We start from the raw sequence: 25467 nt of genomic DNA on the forward strand, positions 1-25467 counted from the left end.
GCGCACAAAAGCATCATAAATGAGTATTCCAGTGATTTAGCATAGAGCCTCAGTGACAATGCAGAGGAGATTCATCCTGACATATTTTAAGAGATACATAGAAACACTGTAGACTGCTTGAATTAAAATTTGTGTCTGATATGTTTTTTCTCCAATTAAAATGACATCCTTCCTTCTCCATTATTGAGTAATCCACAATCTATGTAAATATAGTTTGATTCGATAGTTTAACTGTTGAACACAAGGTTGTTCCTCCACTACTGGAAAGTCCAAACTGCAGTGTCTGATTTATCTGCACTGGAAGGTTTGCATTTCCACATCACATGTTTGTAATTTGAACATTGGACCACGAGTGGGTTTCCAAACTATGACCTGACAACCCAGTCAAAATGTCTCTTGTGTTTCATATATAGAATACCAACATTTAATACATGGCTAATTTTAAGCAATAATGTAGCTGCACGCAGCTGTAAGGACATCTTGACTCATTTATCAATGTGCAATATTGGTTAGCAATAATAAGCTCTCGTGTGAAAACACTTTATATAATTGTTTAACTTTTGTCCATTAGCACCAACTTCCACTTATGTATCCTCACGTCGGCCTATAGTTGTTAATAAATACGTTAATATTGAAATCTGCCTACAACTGTGAATTAAATTTGTATGCTGCCTATGGGTGCTTAATAAAAGTAAAGACTTACTATGTATTACTATATCTCAAGCTGCCCCAGAGCCACAGAAACACAAAACCAGTTCCAGTAAACTGGATGTCATGTGTGAAATTGGTGGAGTGGCCCTTTCAGGCTAAGATCTGTGGCTGAAGATCAACTTCAGAGGCTTTTAGGAAATGAGACATTTGATAACGTATTTAATTATTCAGATTTTTTTCTGGGGTCAGTCGGGTTGAAGCAGGACCAAAATATAAGTTGAGGCATTGGCGACAGTTGCTCCACATGCTATAAGTGGACACTGGGTCCTTGTTGTCAGGGTACAGTTGGGTGAAATGTGAACCCGGGGGCGTGGGGGGGGCAAAGCCTGACAGTTTCTGACCCCAGCAGGAGCAGGACAATCACAGCTGAATTCCAGACATTCTGCTGGAAGCCCCCTTGTTACCATCAGAGCTGTTAACACTGTCCCTGCGTCTGCAGCACACTCAGGTCTGTCTGCTTTCTATAATCTCAAACTTCCACAAGCACTTTCAGCATAAATCATCAGGCGTGTTACATGACAGCATGACAAACAGCCTTGTCAAAATAAGAGCATGCACTGTTTCCGGGCAGAAACGTCTGCTCGGGGGAGATTTTGGTCATCTGTCCATAACTCACAGAGACGCTGACAAGTTAAAAAAGAGAGAGACGTTTCCACAACAGCAGACACTGCAAATATTTTGTTCCTTTGAAATAAGATCCCAAAGATTTCCTTCACTGATGGCAGATTGTCATGTTGACACGATTGCGGTTTCCTTTCAACAAGCACCCACAGGCATGGAAGGAGGGGAAAGTCTTTTCATGTGCAGCAGACCTACCACATCAACAGAAGAGATGCCAAGTGTTGCCCTGTGTTCAGTGTGTTGAGTGGACGTGAATGATTACAGCTGAGGTTACATTAAGCATTCTGTAGTGGGAACAAAAATATCCCCTAAACCTTTCAAAAACTAGCAGGTGACTATAGGACATCTATTAGTGACCATGTGCTGAGATAATTGTACTAAATATAAAGCAAATAACTATCAACTGTACAGCTGAAATCAGAACAATGCCACCACCTTGTGGCCAAACACGTGACACCAAAAAAATAACACTGAGGTAAAAGATATTCAAATAGATTTCCAGATTATTCTCAAATTAATTTTCCACTCATTGGTTTAACGTAGGACAAACAAGTAACAGACAAGTTGTAAAGTTGTAGCAGGCAGTGCCGGCAAACTTACTCAGTGTGTTTTATATATTGTTATACAGAATGTATCACAGTATTTTACCTGTTGGAGACAGTGACTATAGCTGATTTATTAATTACCCCCTTTCCAGTTTGTTTGTTGGTATGTCAAACTACTAAATCGATTTCCAAGAAACTTGCTGCAAGGATGTGGGACCAGAGAGAAAACATTACATGTCAGTATTTTCCACTTTCATTTAACCAACTAACTTCACACCAACCAGGTGTTTGCATCAAAAGAAGAAATAATATAAACACCATACCTTTAAAAAACAGAACTAAGCTCCCTTAAATAAAATCATGTTTGCTATCAAGAATTTGGCTGATAAATTCTAATAATATTAAACATGAAATCCTTAGTCTCAAAGCTGATGTATTAATAGATTAAATGGTGGATGCAAACAAAACAAGATAAAAAAATGCAATTAGATTTTACTTAGAATTGAAAACATTTTAACACACATACTGCAGTAGATGCTGAAAAAATACAAGTCTTAGCAAGTAACTGCTCAGCAAAATAATTTGTACAAACAGTTATTTACACTTGGCTTGACATGGCTTCAAAAGGTATTGAACCTCACACTGCTTTGGGCAAATAGTGCTAGTTTACTTTTTCTGCAGAAAATCGTACCATGTTCATACATTAGTTTGTACAAAACAGGCTTGACACCTCACAATGGTACATTTCACATGCAGCTTTTACATTCATGCGCCTTCTTACAAGTGCCTCCTACTCCTGTAACTCGATTACTTCGGATTTTGGTTCATTGATTTCAGAATTCATGCCCGGTAAAGTAGTTCTCCTACGAGCGGCAGTCTCGATCTTCTGCACCAGCTCCACATCCCACGGATGAGTCACCAGGCTGAGCACTTCCCCATCCTCCACCCCACCTGCTCTCCCCACTCTCCCTGCCCTGTGGATGTAGTCAGTGTGGGATTCTGGGAAGTCATAATTGACAACCAAGCGCACACGCGATGTGTCCAGGCCGCGAGAGGCAATGTCTGTGCAAATCAGCACATCCACCGCGCCCTTCTGGAAGGAATGGAAGATCCCTGCACGCACGGCGGCGGGCATCTCCCCTTGAAGACGTAAATGCTTAACCCCCATCTCCTCCAGCGAGTAGCCCAACCAGTTGACGGTGGCAGACTTGTTGCAGAACACCAGAACAGCCCCCCCTCCTTTGTCTTGTTGGAGCAGTTTCAGGGCTTGGTGGAGCTCTAGGACTTTGTCCTCACCCTTCACCTTCAGGAAGGTCTGTTTGACGTGCGGCATGAGGAAGTGCAGCATCTTGCTCTTGATGACCACCATGCTGCCGAGATCAGTCACCTTGCTAAGAACTTCTCCGACACCACCGGGGAAAGTGGCCCCCACCACCAGCAGCTGGGCTTTGCGTCCGGGGCCCTTTGCTTGCTTGGGATTGCTGGCGATGTTTGCGTAGCTCAGAATGCTCTCCAGCATCTCAGAGAAGCTGGGGTCGAACATGGTGTCGGCCTCGTCCACCACAAAGAAGCTCAGCTCACCAAAGTCCAGGCAGCGTCTCCGCAGGGCCTTGACCAGAGCCCCTGGGGTGGCCACCAGTATATCTGGGTGATTGTTCTTGAAGACCACCTTGATGTTTCCCACACCTCGCCCGCCACCCAGAGTTCTCGTCAGCAAGCCGAATGGGGCGCACAGGGTCCGGCACACCGCGGCCACTTGCTCCGCCAGCTCCCTGGAGGGCACGAGAACCAGGGTGTGAATTTTGTGCAAGCTCCCCGCGTACACCTGTGACTCCTTTTCCACCTGCAGTCTGTGAATGGCCGGCAGGAGGTAAGTCAGAGTTTTACCACTGCCCGTCTCTGCGGCACAAAGGATATTGTGACCCATCATGACCTTTGGGATGGTCTGCTGCTGCACAGTGGTGGGATGGGTGATGTTGACACCGTGCAGCGCTTCCACCAGCTCCCTGCAGAGGTGGAGGTTGTTAAAGGTCACAGATTCTTTCTGTTCTGCGTCGTCCTGGACGGTGACACAGGGAGCGACGGTCCTGGTGTTGTTGATGGTGAAGTAGTCGCCGAACGACTTGGGATGTTTCCATCCTTTAGAGCAGAGGCGAGGCTGCTCAAACTTGCCGAGCTGGTACCCCGCAGACTGGTTCAGGTCCGGGTTCCTGCTCCGGATCAGGAGCTTGCCCGCCCGGATGGTGCTGATCTTGTTCTTGCTTCGTGTCTGCTTCACGCTGTCAACGAGCTTCTGCATGGAGCGAGGCACACGGATGACTGCGATCTCCTCTGAAGAGGCTGTCCGACAGAAGCGAGCGTGAGCGACAGAGCAAACAACACGACAGCGAGCAGCGAGGAGCTGAGGGGACGAGATCCTGCCCGAGCAGAGAGCCACGGAGGCGACCTTCACACACTGCGTCATGGCGCTCCACCGGCTCGATATCCGCTTCGTCAGCGCATACATACAAGAATGGTCGACTCACACGTGGAGGTGGTGTCAGTTCAATTCACTGGGAAACTTTCTATACGGAAAGAAAACCCCGTAAGCCCGTTAGCATCTGCTGCCGCCTGTCACCTAAGTCGCCATGCTTCTTCGGCGAGTGTGGATGACGTGAAGTGGGCGTGGAGTGATGACGTATGAGGAAACGCAACATGAATATTATAAATTATAGAACATACAAACCATACATTTGTGGCAATGTCCTTGACGAGATCCGTGTGATAAGCTCACTGTCATCTCTCTTACATAATCATTATTGTTAATGTGGTTTATCAGGAGATCTTAATTTACCCTCAAATTTCTAAAACATGTTTTAACCTTTTACATACAAAGTTGTTAGTTATATAAGTTATATTGGCGCTAACCTTACTGGCAATTTGTATCATTTTGTTTTATTTTATTTTTAACCTTTTCTAAACTGTAACATTTCTATTCTGATATTATTGTTGCCTAATGATTGTAATATTTAATTTGTAAAGCATATTGTATAATATCATTACTACTACTAATAATAATAATAACGAGAGACACTAGTGTGAGTGAATTTATTATAATTAATTACCAGATGGAAAGAAAAAATATGACTGGATGCAAATAATTACATAACTGATTAATATACAAATAAATTCAGCTATATATAAACAAGAAAATTACATAAATATTATATTATAAATGTATTTCATAGCTTCAGTTAGGCCACTGCTGACTTTGCCTGACTTTCCCCGAGCGCCGTACATGGTCACTCACTGCTCTGTGTGTCCTGCACCAGATGAGTCCAAAAGCAAGGATTACATTTCCCTACCTGCATGAGTGTGCCTGTGCATGTGTTTGGGACTAATAAATGCATCTAATAATTTCCCTAGTACTTAGTCTAGTTCCCTAGTACTTAGTCTATAGGGTTTTTATATTGTGTTTTATTTACATTGTACATATTGGATTATTTATATAATGCACTGGTTGCTGGTTGTACATCCTTGAAGGATAATAAAGATTTTCTTTTATGGACAACTTTAGTTAATCACAAGCTGCACAAACCAAGCAAGAGCAGCAGAGGAACCCAGCAGCCAGCAGGGGGCAGCCTCAGGACATCACATGGAAACAAGCAACAAAAGACTGCTTGGAAATTAAGCAGCAAAGATCCAGGGATTTGTTGTTGTTGTACATTAGTGCAGTAGTGAGGCCTCACCTGGTCTGTGCATGAAGTGGAATTCAACCTGAGAAGCTAAACTTGAATGAGGACATCCAGAGGGGGACAGAGAGACAGCTCACCTTCAAAGTAAAAGTTCAGGAGGCCGGAGGTTTGATTTGATTAATGAGTACTCCTTGTGCTAGTTGATGTGAACAATATGTTATTTATTTGATAACCGAATATAAACTAGAAGGTTTTGCATGAATTTTCAGAATTATATTAAATTAAATGGGTCCCACACCGAGATTCTTGTAAGGCGTCAGAAGCCAAGGTTGTGAACTACTGGTTTATTCTCTAAAAATAGTTTTTTAAGGCATGTTAAATCATCCAGTATCTAAAATGCAATGGTTTTCTCTGCAATGTTTATCAAAAGAAGCATAGAATGACACAGACACAGAAACACGCACAATAATTTGTCCATCTTCTTAATGTGCATAGTTTCTCATGTGAACGAGTAGATGATGTGGCCTAGGCAGTAGAGTGATCATTCTTCAACAAGAAGGTTTGTGGTTCAATTCCCACTAATCCCTATCTGCATGCCGAAGTGTCCTTGGCGAGACACTGAACCCTTAAAATTGGCAGGGCTTCAACCACCTATTCATTGCACACTTTCTTACACTATGTACATTTTCAAACAAAATAAATAAATAATCTCTATAAGTAGTTTACTGCGCAGGATTTATTTTATTTTTATTTTATTTTATTAATTTGATTACATTTTTTAAATTTTTTTAATTTAATTTTAATCTATATATATCTAAACCAATGCCTAACCATTTAGTAACACATTTATCTTCCTTACTTTGTTAATGTATTATTTTCCTTGTGTCTATATTGTATCTTTATATATTTTGACTTTTGACAGGTTTTCTACTCTGCCCTTTTGCTGTGGATACATGAGATATACTCTTTTTAGAATATTTTTCAAAAACAAAACATTGTGCACCATAAATATATTTTTCTTGTGACACGGTCATAGGAAACATTATCCAACAATGCTCGTTATCAATACTAACCTTTATAAACCTTTTGAAGCTAAACTGCGGCAGCACATCCTCGCCGCAGAGGGCGCTGCCTGTCCCCGCGCCTCGGCAGCGGTGGCGAAGCAGAGTTGAAAGTTCGCAGCTGGGCGGCCGTGCTGGAGAAAATCTCGAGACTTCCGAGAGAAAGATGGATGAAAATCAAGATTTCGCTGCTGAGTTACAAGACAGCAAGGCCGCGTACGTGCTCAGTAATGTCGCTGAAGTGGTGGAACGGATTCTGACCTTCTTACCGACTAAATCTCTGCTCCGGATCGCAAGGTAACCGGAAATGTGACGTTAGCTAATGCTAATGGCAGCGCTAGGGGAAGTGAAACTATGTTTGCAGACACCAGGAGAGCATATGAGTCAGTTTATCTGGTCTTTGTGCATTTTAGGCGCTTTGTAGTGTTTTTTTATTGTGTATTCTTGACAGAAACATGAGCTGGTTAACTTTGCGGTTCAAGATTTTGTTTGGCTAGCAGCTGGAGCTAAGTTTGTTCGTGGTTCTCCTCAGTGTCTGCAGGCTGTGGAGAAACTGTGCCCGCAGGGTGCTGAGGACCCAGCAGCATCTCACCTGGGTGTCCGCCCTGGGACCGTCCGACACTGAGGTGCATGCCCTCTGCAGCATCCTGGCTCAGGAGGTGGAGGTAAATACACTGAGAGAGGGCTGCTCTGGACTGTAACTCCAGAGAAGACAGTGTGTCGGGAAACTTATTTTATCATAATGTATCCTGGTAGTAATTATTGGATGAAATACTTAACCAAAATCATTATGTAAGAGAAACGTTTGAGCTTGAGCAGCATGTTTATATGATGTTTTACATTATTTGAATCAGTAGCCTTTCAGTCACGGTGATGCTAAATCAGGAGCCATTAATAACCCTGAACAACACAATGTTGTTCATTGTTGGGGCCATGTTTTCTGCAGTCATGTTCAAAGATCACGCCTGTTCAGTTTGTTGACACCCTTATAACACCTGTTTCTTGATACTTCCTATTCACAGAACGTGTTTCTCCTGCCTAAAACCGTCTTAGCGATGGTAGACTGTGAGGCTTTTACTGGACAAGCTTATTGCTACAGACAGAGTAAAGGTTGGTATTTAACAATTTAAATATATAATATATAATAATATTATATAAATTTTAGTCGTAACTAAGGATGTTAACATCTAAATGCTGTGGCTATACAGGCTACATTGTCATATGTCATATTGAAGCACTGAGGGTGACTTACATAATGTTATTTACATGGGCTTGGAAATAAATCTATTAAGCAGTTAAATATAACACACATTTCAGGAAAATTGATCAATGTAAACAGAATCAGTTAAGTCAGCTGCAGAGCTGGTTGTATTATGATGCTGGTTGATTTGATGTACTCTTGTGTATGGTAGCCATTATTTTCAGGAGTAATCATGTTAAATAAACCTTGACCCCATCACTTAAAACAAGGTGGGACACGACAAGTTGGACATTTGCTTGTAGTTAAACTAGTAGGTTTATTTTAGTGGGAAAGAATTGGTAGCATTGTGTGACGTAATAGAACACCTTTTGTATAGCTTCAGTTTTGCTTTTTTATAAACTTGTTGTATTGGTTTTCATAACCATCTTCATGAATTTTTTATTTACTGTGTTTGTATTCAATGGAAATTTATATTCTGGAAAAAGAAAGAAAAGTAGATTTAATGTCTCATTGCTAAACAAAACGTGCTCAGCAGGTACATTTATTTCAAAATGTACTACTCCAGAGATATTTTTGAATTCCTGAAATATGTTTAATTTATGATTTGAAATGTTCAGAATATAACACATTGACCTTATTCATTAACTCTTTTCCCCTCAACTTCTCTGAAGCAAAAAAGACTCGCAACAGTCCAGACACAGTCGAAGAAATGAACCTGCTCTTCCCCAAAGGCTGTGACATTATGGGCATTGCTACACCAGGAATAGTCTGTAAGTGTTCTCCTCTTATTCTGTCTCTCTTATTTTCTTCCATAAAAAATATGTACTTCTAAATCCACATACAGAGAGTCATTGAACCCATTACTAACATTAAATGTTTCTTAAATGAGCTTCAGATTTTGTGGTGGTACATGTTTGTGATCCTATCCTGTTGAACTATTTAGAATCTCTAAAAATAATAAGAAATAAGCCAGGTGTTGAGATCAGCTAGGAGGCGTAGATCACCTTTCAGCAACAGAGACTCTACATTAATCCCCCATGCTACTGCTGCCTTGTTGGAAAGCCCCAGCAGTGGCTGGCACTTCCCTGCCGCTGCCACTGATAGATTGCCTTGTCTGCACGGTGCTGTGCTCCCCATTTCTCCATATAATCACAACCCTCAGGAGAAGCGACTCTCCATCAGCATGTTCTCGTTCCTCAAGATGATAGCTTATCAGGCTCCTGTCGTCTATCAGGTTTTATGGCAGCCGTGGCGGTTTGTGATAACACTCATTTTGTGGTATTGCAGTTTAGGGTCAGCGCAGGGTCATCACGTAAATCGAATTCAATTGAATTAAACCTTTGATTGAATAGGATTGAACCTATAGATTTGTTGTAATAGATTTTCCAAATAGCCTCGAGTACATCTAATCATTTATGCACAATGCGTGTGAGGCTGCACAGTATTAAAAATATTATTTATGATTCACCTGCACACGTATTTCTGCATAATCCTTTATGAATTCCATAACCTGAAACATGGTGTAGGATAAATTACGTTATACTGTGTAGTGTTTGCTCATTGTAGGTTCTTTTTTTTACATCAGTTTATACCTCAGCACGATTGTAAACCCTAGAAAGTGTGTGTGTGTGTGTGTGTGTGTGTGTGTGTGTGTGTGTGTGTGTGTGTGTGTGTGTGTGTGTGTGTGTGTGTGTGTGTGTGTGTGTGTGTGTGTGTGTGTGTGTGTGTGTGTGTGTGTGTGTGTGTGTGTGTGTGTGTGTGTGTGTGTGTGTGTGTGTGTGTGTGTGTGTGTGTGTGTGTGTGTGTGTGTGTGTGTGTGTGTGTGTGTGTGGTGAATGAGGCTCATTCATCATGTAATTTTGGGATCTTTTATATGTATGCAGTAACAAGCTGATGTTTTCTCATTTGCATGGCAGCTCATCTGCCTGCTAACTCTGAGACTGTTCACAAGTGCGTTTGATTGTGTGATGTTGATTAAGAATGGGGAAATTCCACAGTAGCTTGTGGGTTGATTTTCCTGATGTTTATGTAAATGTCTGGTCCTTGCTCTGGCTGTGGTTTGTGCTGTTGTGTTTTTATGTGGTTGGCGTATACGGTCTCAATATTTAAATAATAAAAACAAAAATCTCCTCCTCTACACACAACTTTAGTTGACTGGTGATTTATTCTCCACTCTTTGAGCCGTAGTACTTCTAATGGCCATTAGGTGCTGGTTCCCAGCTCTCCATGGTTCCTTTTGCTTGTCCCTCACGAGCACTGTCAAGATATTTAGTAACCTTTTCCTCAGAATTTGATTTAGCTAGTTGACAATGTTGTTGTTTAGGAACTATGAGTTGTTAATTAAAGCTAAGGCTGTTTCTCTGCAGTCTGTTATAAGTAGTACTGCAGTAACAAACTCTTGGATTAAGGTTCTTTCAATTGATCTGAACAGAAATACAATAGTCACTGGCCAAGTCCCTCCACATTCTACAAATATATTTATTTAGCTAAACATCTCATGAAAACAGTTTTACCACAACAGTATGTTTACTCAGACAAAGCATATTATATGTGTGCAGGTCAACTATGTATTTTTGGTCATAGATGAATAAAAGGTCTTCAGCAGTCTTTGTTGACTTGTGTCAGGGACTGTAAAAAATAAGCTGCTGAATGGTGCCTTAATGTCTCTGTGCAGTGACTCCCACTGGCCCTAGCTCCAATCCTCCTCAGGAGCACCAGGAAGGGGAGGCGGGCTTTGCGATCATGTTGCCCAGCATGGAGGGTGTGCACATCAAGCCCTTTCACTTCTGTAAGAAGTCCATCTCTCCAAGTGCCCTGAAAGAAGCAGGTGAGTGAAGACTCATTTAAACAGAACATCAACTAAATCTTGTGAAGTCTGTCAGAACCTGTTTTTGTATCAGTGCTGTGTTTATTGTGCTTTCTCCAGGACTAATTGAGAACCCAGATCTGCGTGTGGTACTGTTGTTTGTCTATGAGGCATATAAACCTGGAGGAGCACGTTTCCTCAGCCAGTTGCTGGAGCAGCTGTCAAAGAGCAAAGCTCTCATCGCTGGAGGCCTGGTGGAAAGTGTCTTCTCTCCTCTCAGACAATGGTGAGCGTTACCTCTTCTAAACCAATAATAGAACGTAAACGCAAGTTTCTTTTAAAAAACATAAACCTTGACCCCTTTTCCCATTGCTAGTAGAGGAGTTTGCCTCTCCCTCTTTCCCTGGTGCGTTATGCTAGACATCACAAACGCAACGCCAGCTAAAGCGCCCTCTCACCTCACTGTCTTGTAAAATAAGACCGTTTATTTGGCTATTTAATTTCTGTCTATGCTGATCAGAGCCAGAGGGGATTAAAAACCTGAGTTAACTGCAGTCATGTGAACCTGCAGTGAATGGCTATTGGGACGATTTGTGTGCACGTCTTTTATTTTTTGGACCAACAAGTTGAAGACAGAGGATACAGCCTCACTCCATTTTGGAAATTTATATTAATATTTCACTGTCACTTACATTCTCCATCTCCTCAGTAAAGTATATTGAATTAATGATATCAATGCTGCAGGTTAACTTTCAGCAGCATTTATATGGCTTACTCTTTGCAATGTTCACACTTTTCCTATCCCCCCCATTTCTTGTAGCTGTAGCCAGGGTGCGCACGGTGTGGTGGGTCTGGCGCTAAGTGGTCCTAAGGTGCAGGGGGCATCTGTCCTCTTGGACCAGGATATCAGCAATCCAAAGGAGGCAGAAGCCACAATCCGACGGTTAAAGGCGGCCAAAATTCCAGAGAGGAACACCCTGGGGTTCATGTTCGCCTGCGTGGGGAGAGGCCAGAGCTACTACAACAACCAGAACAACGTAGAGGCCGACGCGTTTCACAAGGTGTTCCCCAACACCCCGCTCTTCGGCTTGTTTGGCAACGGAGAGATTGGCTGTGACCGAATCATCAAAGACGACTACACGCTGTGCGACACTGAAACGGACAGTCTGCAGCACGAGTACACTACAGTCATGACCCTGGTCCATCTAGGCTGACTGGTCCACCTGAAGAAACGGTGGAGAAACAGGAAAAGAGATGACTCCTGTTTGCAACCGCATTGGGGAACGACGAACATTCTGCACAAAATGTTAGTCACATTACAGATCAGAATATCTCTGTCTGCTCATAAAGCAAAGGAAATTAACCCTTCGACCATCAATGTATTGGCATCATTTGGTAAATGATGTCCCCTATGTGTGAACAAGGCTTTATATTAATATTGAGTGAGTCTCACAAATAGGACCCCAAGAAAGACATACTGATCATCTATGTTTAAATTCAGCTGTGATTCAGTACTCATGTAAAATATGTGTATATTTTTTCTCAAATTCGGCACCCACTGATGGCATATCTTTCTCTCCCTCGGATATGAACTTCATGGTTTATTGGCTTTCCAAGTGAGTAAATGATACACACTTGAGTATCCCAAGCTACTATTATAGTTGTTGATTCAGCAAAGGCACTTTTTTATTCACGTGAGTATGAAGAGTGTGTTTCTTCTTTCACAGAATCAAGGTCATCTTGATTTGAATGCTCTTTCTCCTCCTTAAGGTTTTATTCTTAAGGTTTTTACACTTGCCTTACCAAGAATAAGGAAAACTTGTTAGCCTAAAAATGATTACTCTTACGCAAGATTTCTATCTACCCTGGTTCAGTAGGGCACAGGGGATTCACTGTGACTTTTTTTTTTTATCCACGTGTCAAGTCATATCTCCCACCATCTACTTCCTGATGGCTGTGAGGCTTATTGGTCACTGACACAGTGCTGGGGCCTGATCTAGAACCGGTTCCACAAATGTATACTGAAAAATCCGGTTTTGGTCAGAGCTGCTCCCCTAGCAGTATGAGTAGCTGCAGGAGGAGCTACAGCTGGGAATTCTGAGCGGTGAATGCAAAATATAATTACTTAGTAAAGTAAATGTATGAAAAGTAAACAAAGCATAAGTATCCTGTTGGCTGTGATTTCTTTCCAATGGAAATGACTCAAACTTCCATTATGTAACTTCCTCTTACCTTTTTTGAGATTTGTTGGCAGCAAACCCACAACAGAGTGGTGCATTACTGCCACCATCTGGTATGAAGTGTGGACTACATAACATTCTGTTGTCAGACCTATCAAAATGTGGACTGGTTTGTAAAATGATTCGCTTCTGAACTGGCTCCATCTTCCCAGTCTGCAGCTTGACAGAAAAATTCAACAGGGAATAAGAACATTTATTCGCTGTGTGAGTGACACTGACTGTCAACAACTCTCAGTTTCACCTCAAACTAGTCACATCTCTTCTATTTCTTAAGGAGACAGTTGAAGGAGGTTGGAAATTCAAGAACTGTTTAAGGTCATTGGAGATTAAGTAAATAGTGTCTTGCTTTGCTAAAGTCAAAAGGTGACTATTTTTTCTGTAATAGTGATATTATGGGTTGAGACATCCTTTATTCCAATAAAATACTTGTCGCAGTTCAATCCATGTAAAGGTAAAACTTTCATGTCTAGATTTATTTCTGGACGAACCCGTCACTGAAGATGTCTTTCTTTTTCCTCTCTTAGAAGTAAGTCCTGGTGACAATAAGGTGCAATTTTCAATTATTTTTGCCCAGTAGTTGCTGTTAATGTTGGAAATAACTGTTGTAATAGTAAATTCTGTAAAAAGCTGCAACACTGATCGTTGCGAGAATGGATGTTTTTTTTTGTTTTTTTCAAGAACTGCCCAATACCTTTTTAAGAAAAAAAAATTGTATCATAATGTACATGTCGGCCACTAGAGTGTCTGAAGAGGAACTGAAAATATGTTTTAAGTTTATGGCATATTGAACAATGCCTGTTTCTGTGTTGATGCACTTTTATACATGTGCCAAATCACATCTGTTTTCATTTTCCTCCATAAAAAATTTACAAACAATTGGACATTTGCTGGTTTTCCTTTGTTTATTCCTGTGCCCCCCCCACACACACTCTTTGAAACCATCTCAGCAGCATCTTTTAGCCCAGGCACATCCTGAGTCCACTCGGCGTCATGCACATCCCTCCTCGGTAGTAACTACAGGCCTGCTGCACTTTTACTCACATCACTGCTTTTTCTCCTTTATTTTTACGCACAGCCCTGAAATGTTGAGCCTCAGCCTATAACATCTCATGCAGCCCACGTCCAGGCGTGTTCCCATGAAGCCAGAGACGCTGGCGATTGATTGATGTGCGCTTTAACCATCGACTGGCTAATCCCTGTGAATGACAAACGGTTAAGCCAATTGCTGCGAAGGTAATTTATATTCCCATAGTATCTTTATTTTGGGAAACCATAAAAAAATCCTCACTCAAGACACGGAGAGGGACGACCTGCCAGGCGTAAAGCTGATAAAGCATCCGGGGCGATTATCCCCAGTACATTGGTCCTCGATGGAGAAGTAGGGGGGAACTACGCACACGCACGTACACGCAGCGATTTTTCTTTTTTAGACTTGGTTATGTCGTGACCGGAGCGACGCAAAAAAAATGTCACAGGATTCCTTGGCTACTGTCAGTCTCCGGCTCCTGGTGGCGTTGAGCTGAGGATCGCTGCTCTTGTTCGCCCAGCTGCCGCTGCGGGAGCCCGGGGGACGGAAGAGAGGAGAAGCCGCGGCTCCAGCACCGTGGACAGCTCCTCCTCGCAGGGTTCCCCGCTGCGCTCGCCGGGGATACCCCCCCCCCCCCCCCCCCTTCCACCGAGGAGCAGCGGAGGAGACCCGGGGTCTGGAGCCTTCAGCAGGGGAGGAGGGGGAGTCGTCCTTCAATCGCTCTCATATCACTTAAAAAAAAAAAGCAACATGATCTCGCCGAGTGACGATGCTTCTTCTTGCATTTGAGCTCCAGCCCCTCATCGCGTTTCCACTGAAGCCCAGGCAGCAGCGGCACAAGCTGCAGCGGTGGTGCTGCTCGACCAGTGCAAGAGAGCTGAGGAGAGCTGCTGCAGCCTACACACACTGTGAGTCTGCTGCTGCTGCTGCTTCACTCTCTCACATCACCACCAACACCACCGAGGGAGACATCACTACCAGCCAGGGGAGGCACAGTAACCCGCCAACAATGTAAATCTCACACAGGTAGGTCATCTGCTTCCAATCCATGAGATGCACAGCGAGCAGCACTCACACCATACTATCACCTTAGTTTCTATCATGGCATCAAAGAAAAGCAGTGCAGCTTGATCATAACTGCTATTATTGCTATGGAGACAGATGAAGCCATCTTCCTCCCATGTGCTAAATGTACCCAACTATGTGGATGAGTAAGATACAAGAGGGATATCGTTTAAAAAAGTAATGATTGAATTTCCAGCTGTGTTTTGGTGTTGATTTGGGGGACTAAAGTGAACACTTTGACACTTTAACTTGTATTTAATTTATCGACATTGTGTTTCGTTAAACGTATAAAGGCCTATGTAGCTGTAAGGTTGAGGTGTCTCTATGTCTAATATCTCTGTCAAATATCCGTGTAAAAATGTACAAACCCTTTACAAGTGTCCTTATTGGCAGTCACCTCAGAGCAGATAGGCTATGATGATGATGTAGTCAAAACTATTTCACTACATTGTTTTCTTTACAAAATCATCCTGAAAGGTGTAGAATAAACTTGCACTGAAAAACGAAAATTGTTTTGCCATGTGTTAATAATTTCCTTATAGGGTAAGAATTTGATTTGATTCTTTTTCAAATTAAAGTTTTCCATTGTGGGAATATAACTTAAATATAAGTTCAACAAACCTTTTTAGTCAGTTTGTTACCAAATGGAGTAATTTTCTTTTTAAGTTGGTCAAACTATTTTGTTATTTCACTAAGCAGGAACAACCTCAGTTTAAGAGGTTTCTATACACACAGTTTCCAAATTAGGACTCATTGTTTTTTGTGATTACAATGTTACTGACACAGTGACTAAAACATTATCTTAACCTCTGATATAAATCAGGTTGTCAAAGGAATTTTGAACACATGATTTTACAAGTCTCTGAATTACCCAACCTGACTCAACCTCTTCAAGGATCGAATCTCCCAAAGTTAAGATATCAGTGTTTTTCAAGTTAACATCTCAAATACCTCAAGTTCAGTTAGAACCATGAGCCACTCACAATGGAGGTACCAGATATAGTGATAGTTATGAAGCTAAGCAATTCTCAATAATGTCTCATGTCCCCTAGTCTCATCATTGCAAAGAAGCCACTCTTCGTGCATTAGAAAAAGAAAGAAGTTCCTATTCTTCCAAGATGTGGCTGGATGACCTTACACACACGCTCCATTCAGAAAGAATTAGGTTTCTCTGGTTCTCTAACACAAGTGAACTGATAAAAAGAGGTGTTTGTTTGAGGGGTTGTCTCTCCTTTTTTCCCTTTAATTATTATCAATCTATCATTCAAATTGTATTTGTATAAGACATTCACAAATCAAAATTTGCTTCATATGGCTCATTATATTATTTCACATTATCTGGTTTTCTCATTATTGCTGATTCCTGTATTTTGTTATTGTTGCTCTGAAATCAAAATGATCACATAGCAAGCTCATTACTTACATGAATGTCTGCATATGATTATACATACAGGCCTATGTATGTATATTTTTAATCAACAAGCTCCAATTGAATGTTTTTTCAATGCCAGGTGGATTCAAACTACATTAGTTGCTAGCTGTTCCCAATAATTTGCAGTCGTTCATACCTCTACCTCCATATTAAGTATTGCTGCTGTTGAAGTTTTCACATGTTAATAAGCATGTTCCTCACAGGCTCAACATGAAAGCAGCGTCCATCAGGTGAAGAGGTGAAACTGCAGCGCTCAAACAGGCAGAACCGAGTGGAAACCTTGTGATAACCACCACGTCGCTCATTTCTCCATCACCCAGCGTCATGGCCAATGCTGAGTAAGTACAGTCCACATAGTGGCACACTATGTCACTTATCCTCTTCTCCTCCTCTTCCTCATCTTCTCCTCCTCTTCATACTCCAAACCACGTACAGGAAAAATAAGTCTAACCAATGAAAACATTCTGTCAAGCGTCAGAAATGCACAGGGGAAATAATGCAAGAGCTGTTTAGATGTGAAGCCTATTATTATGGGTTATACTCATTTTCCCAGCACGCCTTTGCTTTTCTCATCTTCTGATCTCATTTTCTCTTAAGTCAGTCCCCTTTCTTTCACCGTTTCCAAATGTCTGCTTCTCCGCTCCTACAACAATGACCTTTATTCAGTCAGCTGCTGCTACAGTTGAGGTGTCTCTGACCCTCGTCCCTCTGAATGCTAAACGCACTGAGGCGCACACTGAGACACAGATTCAAGCAAACACCCTTGCACAAAGCCCCCGACTACAGAGGGTCCATTCTGCAGCCGTGAACACAGGTCGCTATGTTAGCCCTTGCTGTGGTGTATTGATTGTTAACCATTACAACTTAACACCTTCTCCCTCTCCACCTCCAGTTTTCTCCCAGCAGTCCATTTGTAATCTGCTCCCTCCATGTGAGAACAGCTGATGTATCACTAAGGGAACGTGCTGTAGCCTGTGTGTGTGTGTGTGTGTGTGTGTGTGTGTGTGTGTGTGTGTGTGTGTGTGTGTGTGTGTGTGTGTGTGTGGGTGTGTGTGTGTGTGTGTGTGTGTTTGTGTTTGTGTGTGTGCGTGTGTGTGTGAAGTAGGTGTAATGTAAATCATTATCCTCAGTCCACACGTGATTCTGCTGGCGTATAGCATGACCCTCTTATTTGGTTCGTCATAACTGGATGCATTTATTCTCCTGACCCAGATGAATAGCCCCGAATCATCGCTGCGTTTGTGCTTTTATGAGAGAACCAGTTCCGCTCCTCAGCAGTGACGCCACATCATCCAGTGTCTGAGGGGAAATGCTTTGTAAAAACACATGATATAAGTGCATCACTCAACCAAGTATTTCCAAGTCATTTTTCATATGAGGCATCAGCTCAAGACTGAACAGGATCTCCATGACGTGCATTACAGCTGCTATGTTTTATAAAAGGAAATAATGGATTTTTGAGACATCCTGTGTGACGTTTAAATCTTCATTACAAAGGTTCTTTGAGAAGACATCGAGCAAAGGTCGTCCATGGTTCGCTGCTGCTCTTTGTGGGTGATTATTCATTCAACAACTCCAACAAACCTTAATCTGAATTCTCACTTTCTTTGTATGACCTATGTCAATAAAGTGTTCCTCAAACCTTATTTGATCATAATATACTGTATGTCGTCCATTTCGAGCAGATCTGTCTTATTTGTTTAACAAGATAATAATTGCTGCGAATTCCGCACGATACTTAACATGCAACAGGGAACATACAGAATAAACTCTGTTTTCACTTTATGCAAAAAAATACAGTGCAGAGGAAACAAGCCCGTCTGTAAAGTCCGTTTCACAAGTCCACAGAAGTCCGTCTTCTCAGCCATGAAGTCTATCAAGGCCCACGCTCCCTTATGTGTCTATAGACATTTAAATAATCTATTATTGGATACTGGCACATTGTTAAAAAAGGTGAATGGACCTCTGCGCTCTAAAGGAGGCTGCTGTACGTCTGCTGTCTTCTCCCTGCCCCCACGAGGGTCTCCGTGTCTCCTGCGTCGTCTCCAGCTTGTATCTGTAAAGGTCAGATAAGGGACTGGTCACACCAGAGCCAGAACAGTCCATTGTGCAGTCCACCAATTCATCATAGTTTAATCTGTAATATTATAAATGAGCTAATGTGCCTGGCAGACTTCATTAATATCCCCTGCCATGACATTATAAAACTTTCTCTGGAAGTTGAATTCGGTGTTCGGAGAAATTACCCGAGGCCATTTGTAAATTCTGTCGACGTGATAGGTCTATAGTCGCACAACACGAACATTTGTGTCATACATTAAGTCGTGTTTTTGCTTTGAAAAGACCAGAAGGTGAAAACAGCGAGGATGAGAATGCCAAACTGAGGAAAGTGTATTCTTTTTTTCTTTCTGCTGGTTTCACAGTTGTAGTAAAATCCCCCGACAAACTTCCTTTTGCCTCATCTTCATCTTTTGATGTAAAATCCAGATTATGTTGCATGTGCGTCAGCAGCAAAGACAAACATTACTCACTGTCGTTACCTTGCTCTCAGAACAGTCAGTAAGAAAGTAATTTAGCTCATGATGCTACTGCAAGCACACCAACATAAGAATGTTTGAAGTGAAGAGTAAAAAAATCTGCTTCTGACTCCAGATTAGAACTCAAAGAATAGCTACTCGTAGAATTAAACCAACAGTGAAACAGACGGTAACACCAGAAAAATATCAAGTTTTCCAAAATGCAGAGAGCATGCATTGTTTTCAGTGTTGTGCCAAAGCTTTAGATCGTCAAGCTCAGACTCTTAATGCATTTCATTCAGGAGAGACTTACTTAACACATGAGAATGAAAATAAATCCATTCTAAACAGAGGAATAGACTTATAATTAGGTATGTCTGTGTTGTTGCACAGGGGTCATGAGGGTCATGGACGTGAAGCTTCCTGTTGTGTGAGCAATAACATTCTCCAGCGCCGCCGGCCCCCCAGTTACTTACGTGACCTTTTGCTTTGGTCACCGAAATCCCTTGAGCAACTTTTGTCACACGATGACCTTTCCTACCTGGCCCGTAATGCTGCACTCCACTATTTAATTTTATCTGCCACCCTCAGGGAAACCTGCTCCCCCTGAATATCACTCCTGTCCTGTGGGTGCTCCTCTCTCTGCAGCTGCTGTCTTGTTAGTCTTTCCATGAAATAATGTTTTTTGCAGAATTTTGCAATTACTACTTTTTGTTAAATAAGAACACCGGGGGTAGGCAGAAAGGTCAATGTTGTTTTTTTAAAACAATGCAAATGTTGTATTTATGTTTGTCCTTGGATAGAGGCATAGGCTGGTTTGTCTTTTGGCATTTTGCTGTTGACGATATTGTGAATTAAAGTCATTATTTAACTAGTAAATGTTAACATTATTACAAAACATAGGTGTGGAAAAGCCCCATGATATTTCTGTTTGCATTATTCCACAATGGAATAGGACGAACTTCGATGCAGTCACAGTAAATGAGTCTGAAATCTCTGATAGCTATGTGCAACACTAATATAACTTCAAATTGATAAAAAATGTAATTGATTACGTTATGAATTGAACAGAATGTTAGTGAAACATCACACATTACTCAAATTGCATGACTAGCCCTGCTGCTGACTCTGCTCAGCATTGCACTGGTCCATGGTCACTCAGTCCTGATGGCTGGACTCCGGACAGCTTGTGTCTGTCATGAGTAGTTATGTGCTGATTGTTTGGGAGCAGAGTGATGAGCGGTGCGGTTTGGCTGAGGTGTTGTGTGCAGGAGACGTGCACTGAAAACACCCATCAGGCCGAACCACCGCGGCATCACACCGTACGACCACAGCCTCAGAGAGGGAATCAGTTCTCTGCCTAGAAAAAACACGTGTTCAGGAATTAGTCACAAAACAACAACATACTAGTCCTGCCATTCATTTACTGAAGTGGGACACACAATGACACGTCTCATGCGCTTAAGGTTGTGGGGATCATTCTTTAGAGGCACTCGAAATAGAAATGTTTCCAAGGAATCTTCTGATGGAACGTTTTCATTTCAAACAGAAGTGATACCAGCCAGTGGATAATTTATTAATAAGGGAAACATTGCCTCCCAGTGATTTATGGTTATCATTATTAATTTTTCTAAGCAATCCTCCTTACTTCTAAGCTATTCTAAAATTTAACTTAATTTAATTTGGGTTAAAATGATTGAAATAATGCCATTGCTGAAGACGGACAAATACATGTTTCCCATGGAAACTCAAAAATCTAACATTAGCTTTATTACAATAATACATATTGCATTTTACATTAATTGACGACATCACATCCTCTTGTGACTATATTTGGGATAACATAAGTAGATATACGTATCTTCACAGATAGGTAAGACCGTCTGGTCAAGGGAAATATTGGGATGAGGGCAGCAGCTCTTGGGACCAAACTGCAATAACATGTTTTTTTCCCTGAATGCAGAGGAATTTTATTAATGAAAAACAAAAGATATTGTTGTTGAATATATGCAGTGATGAGAGACTGTGTTCAGCAACTATCTAAAGGAGCCTAGTCTTACATCAGTATATCAGTATAAAGAATCACTAGACTTTATACTGGTTGTGGAGCTGAATGCCACCATTAAGGGTTAATCAATTGGAGCCAAAGTCTGCCCAGTAGATACCATCACGATCCCACAGATATGAGTCCTCGACCTTTCGGACCCGTTAGGTCATCCATCGTTATATGCAGTCCATGGTCAAAGCCTAGCAAGTACATGCCCCATAATTCAACTCGACTACTTACCGTTTTGGGTATTGGGTATACTTCTTATGCTAATGGAAGCTAATGCAGGCTTAAAGCAGAAATGAGAAGTGGGCTCCAGATTGTTTTCACACGTGCTCGTATGATTTGCGTCCTTATTTAACGTGAAAGAAATGTTATGTTTGTTAGCTTGGAATTTGTATATTGTTAGGTTCTGGCCTGAAGTCCCATGTAGTGTTACGGTCACCCTGAGAGTTAAGATCTGATCATCCTTGTTGGCATGACTTCATAATTTCCCTACACACACTCACACACACACACACAGACACACACACACACACACACACACACACACAAACACACCATGGTTGTGGTGTGTGTGTGTGTGTGTTGGTGGGATTATCTGCTACATCTGCCCGCCTGTCCGTCCTTTCCTAAAGGTATATCTCTCGGCCTGCCTGTCAGATGGCGTGCATCTCCTCCTCTCCTTTGAGGTCACTCAGAGTCTTTCTGTTTTCTGTCACGGCAGTTTTGAAGATGACTGGAAAAGGTGTATCTGCATATAGCAACTGGCTCCTGCTTAATATTCCACATCCACACAGACATTTCAAACACTATATTTTTATTCTGCGTTTCTCAGTCATCACTCAAAATAGAGAATAAACTGCAATACCATGTGAAAACGAAGTATCCGACTGACGAACCGTAGCATATATGGTTGATAGGTGAGAATTTGATATTTGTACTTGTTCTATGATTCAACGACAAACTTTCTCATTTAATCTTAAGACTTGATGGTGTTATCCTCATCCTGCATGTTCTTTTTTTCCTCTCCTTATTTTCTCATTTATTAAAAGAGAAAAGAGAGGTACCATCTCCCCTCTTTCACCTCTACACTTCCACTGTCTTTTCCACTGTCCCACTTTTTGTTCATCCTTTACCACTACCTACTTTTACATATCACCTCCATATCTTACTTCCACTCCTCCACTCCTTCTGTTCTCCTCAAGCCCCCACTCTTCTTCTCCTGCTCTTTGGTTTCAGCCTAGTGTCCATCTCCTCTTCTTTTATATTCTGTTGCATACTTAGTCTTTCTAACCCTCCCCTGTCTTTCTTATGTAGTCCTCCCTATTCATCCCCTTTTCCAATGCCCAATCCTCCTCTCCTATCCACCTCTTTTTTTTCCTGACTTCCTTTGACGTTTGAGGGAGAGTGGGGATCCACTCAGCTGACAAAGGGAGAGCTCATGACGTCACAGCAGACGCGATACACCAGCATCTGCTCTGGTCTAAAAATACACAGCACAGGGCACACACGCAGTCTACAGCTGCACTCAACGTTTGTTTCCACCTCCACGCTCCACTGAGATGGCCCAGCTTTTACACAACTGGGGCTTGTGGGCACGCTGGGTTACACGCTGCTAGGCCAAGACCGAGCAGCCTCCATACGATTTAAACGCTCCAGCTGCAGGGTGAGGGGTGAGGGGGAGGTTTAGGGTTTCATAGGTTCGCCATTCATTTGTGGGGGAATTTAAACTCTAGTGTTGAAATTTGTGAATCAAACTGGAAGAAGCCCTCAGTGTAAATTGTAATGATTCATCCCTAATCAATAGAAAATACTGATAAAACCTGCACCCAAGATAGGTCAGGATGATAATATTCTCAATTTAACAATTACAACTTATTCGACTGCAATTCTTCTTTTAGTTAAACCGAAAATATCATCATCATCATCGTCATCATATATAATTCGATCTAAAAGAAAATCATTTGTTTGTTAAGAGCATCAGCTAATAACTAATATTGCAACTTTCATTATTTACACATTACAGAGTTCTGTGGCATTAATATATTTTCTTATGGCAAAAGTAAAAAAATTGCATGTGGACATATATTAATACATTATACTTAACTTGGCTGTATGAAGGGAAACTATGAAAGTTGTTTACTTCAATAATCATAACAACATTGTTCCTGATGTAAAGATTGAAATAAAAATGTGCTTGGTAGTATCCTCCTCCTACTATCTTATTATTAGTCTTTTTCTCTGCTCTTCCTCTTCTCATTTATTCAAGTTCTTCTTCTCTTGTGTCTTATTATTAGATGTTGATTTGAGTTGTGTCATTGGAAATTATATTTATTTACAATTGGATGACAGTGGTTCAAAGTACATACACATACACACACACAAACATGCACGCACGCACTTTTGCCCCCATCACTTTAAATAAGTATGTGTCAAAGCGATGTTGGTGGGCTGAATAATAAAGTGTGTGTGTGTGTGTTAATTGTCGCTATTTTGTTCTCATACACATACATTTCTTATGCTTTATTATCTCGGGAATAACGGCAACTTTTTTTACTGATCACTAAATCACACCTTATTTAAATAAAGAAATGATGTGAGGAAGTAGATGATGTGATGTAAGAGGGGTGTTTGTTCTTTTATAGTAATGTCTGCCTCTCTCTTTCTTCTGTGGTCTCGTGTGGGGGTCTTTGGTCTCTGTGTTGCTGGTGCTGGCTCATGAATAGGGGAGCGGATCGGGCAGGTCTGTCGGACTTGGAGATCATCTCTCAGCCGGTGGAGGATGAGAACCAGTGCCTGGCTCCTCCGGTCCAGCTGGTGAGCTTTGGCTACAGAGACCTTCCCCTGGCTGCTCTGGACCTCTCGCTGGCCGGATCACAGCTCCTCTCCAACGCAGATGAAGACGAAAACAGAGATGGGTGAGTGGAACTGCTGCTGAAAACCAAGAACTTGTTGCGTTGCTGCATTCAGATGACAATTTGCCTCGGCACAATCTGTGAAAGGAGATGTGTGGTGTCCTTTTCCAGGAGAATAGTATGAAATGATTTGTATTTTTGTGACTCAAAAGTGGAACAATCACACTCAGTCAGTTTTGGGCCAATAATGCTTGCAAGGGAGCCAAACACACACACACACACACATACACTCACACTAACACACACGCACACACACATATACAGACACACACACACAAACAGACAAAAAACTGATTTCTGAAAGCATCTAAACACTACTCTTTTGGAAATCACTCTTCTCTCATGTCATGGAGGTTTCATGAAGTTAAAGTACTTTTCTTGCTCTTACCTGTATTTTTAACCTTCATTTATCTCCACTTTCTCTATTTTCATTCATTCTCACTCTTTCTTAATTATGATGTTTAACATTTAAACTACTACAACTAGCTCGTTGCTACAGAGCATATACCTGAAATGTACAAAACATGTTAAACAAATATCGTGAAGTGATATGATTGGAAGTGCCTGTGTTTCTCAGTCAGACTGTTCATGTTGTTAGTGCTGAGGACGCATCAACCTCCACAGCAGTGTTGCTGTTTCTTTTTAAAGTCAGATCAGCTAAGGAAACACAGTTGAAATCTAGTCAGATAACTACATCATTTTACATGTATAGCTCATCTGGTAATCACTTAACAAAAATAAACATATTCCAGATCTGTAAATACTGTGACATTAGTGCATTATATGGTGATTGAAAATAATAATGTGCATTTCTTAAGGTATGGGACCGCTGTTTCAGAGTCAAACCTTACATTTGAATTCATAAATCCTTAGTGCCACTATGAGATGATAGCATCAATCGAAACATCAGACTTAAGAGCCACTGACAGCCGTGGTTAGACATTCATCAGCCATCATTCTTACCTGATGCAAAGCAACATTTGCTGATCCCTGTCAGTATTGATGGAGTTCACATAGAGCTTACCGCTACATCCACACTCATGTGTTTAATTTTTAAAACACCTTGTTTTGAAGGTCAGCATTTTAGCTCCGTTTCAGAATTAATCTGGAGAGATGGCACGTGCACAGCTTGTATTGATCTGTGCAGTAGATCCATAGGGTCAAGTGGTGGAAATGCATCATGGCACCGATTATGATGTGATCATGTGCTGAATCTGTCAGCTGGATGGAAGTGCGTCTTCTCTGTTGGCAGGGCCGGCCCTAGCACATTTGGCGCTCTAGGCAAGCTTCACTCCTGGCGCCCCCCCCACATGAAAACTTATTATAAAATCATTTCTTTCTTCGTCGAAGTTGCTTGGACACACACACTCTAACCATAAGCCTCAATGTGCTAGCATGTTCTGACAACACCAAGGAGGTTCGTACCTCAATTTTTGCCTCATTTTACACTCATTGCCTCATTTTTACACTACACAACACTCATCATTTTATGAGGGGCCATCTAGGGGTTCAGTATCTTGCCAAGGATACTTAGGCATGCAGATGGGATAGAGTGGGATTTGAGCCGGCGACCTTCTTGTTGCAGAGCACCCGCTCTATCCCC

The 25467-nt window shown here is 41.7% G+C and overlaps 3 protein-coding genes across 4 annotated transcripts in view; 2 read left to right on the forward strand and 1 right to left on the reverse strand.

Moving 5' to 3' along the window:
- Positions 1–2352: 2352 nt before the first annotated feature.
- Positions 2353–4511, reverse strand: ddx28 (DEAD (Asp-Glu-Ala-Asp) box polypeptide 28). The gene has a single exon (XM_062388042.1). The coding sequence runs from the start codon at positions 4381–4383 to the stop codon at positions 2668–2670; it is 1716 nt and encodes a 571-aa protein (XP_062244026.1). The 5' UTR covers positions 4384–4511; the 3' UTR covers positions 2353–2667.
- Positions 4512–6695: 2184 nt separating this feature from the next.
- Positions 6696–13740, forward strand: fbxo22 (F-box protein 22). The gene is made up of 7 exons (XM_062388054.1): positions 6696–6909; positions 7145–7277; positions 7635–7722; positions 8485–8583; positions 10488–10640; positions 10740–10905; positions 11440–13740. Exons 1-7 carry the CDS (start codon positions 6779–6781, stop codon positions 11831–11833), a joined length of 1164 nt encoding a protein of 387 aa, XP_062244038.1. The 5' UTR covers positions 6696–6778; the 3' UTR covers positions 11834–13740.
- Positions 13741–13846: 106 nt separating this feature from the next.
- The window catches only part of LOC133953903 (transmembrane protein 266-like), a 41060-nt gene continuing 29439 nt past the window's right edge, over positions 13847–25467 (forward strand). Inside the window, exons 1-3 of one of the 2 annotated variants that reach the window (XM_062388065.1) lie at positions 13847–14912; positions 16587–16721; positions 23676–23867. In XM_062388065.1, the coding sequence (XP_062244049.1) occupies positions 16708–16721; positions 23676–23867 (206 nt within the window). In that variant the 5' untranslated portion in view covers positions 13847–14912; positions 16587–16707. Of the gene's footprint in view, positions 14913–15808; positions 16722–23675; positions 23868–25467 lie in introns of those variants that run through there. The other variant, XM_062388074.1, reaches the window with a different exon arrangement.

The sequence above is a fragment of the Platichthys flesus genome, chromosome 1, assembly GCF_949316205.1.
Source record: "Platichthys flesus chromosome 1, fPlaFle2.1, whole genome shotgun sequence".
In the NCBI taxonomy this organism is placed as follows: Eukaryota; Metazoa; Chordata; class Actinopteri; order Pleuronectiformes; family Pleuronectidae; genus Platichthys; species Platichthys flesus.

Coding starts and splice junctions, on each gene's coding strand:
- ddx28 (XM_062388042.1), bottom strand. CDS start 4,383: ATGTATGCGCTGACGAAGCGGATATCGAGCCGGTGGAGCGCCATGACG.
- fbxo22 (XM_062388054.1), top strand. CDS start 6,779: ATGGATGAAAATCAAGATTTCGCTGCTGAGTTACAAGACAGCAAGGCC. Junction 6,910..7,144: donor TCTCTGCTCCGGATCGCAAG/GTAACCGGAAAT, acceptor GGTTCTCCTCAG/TGTCTGCAGGCTGTGGAGAA. Junction 7,723..8,484: donor TTGCTACAGACAGAGTAAAG/GTTGGTATTTAA, acceptor ACTTCTCTGAAG/CAAAAAAGACTCGCAACAGT.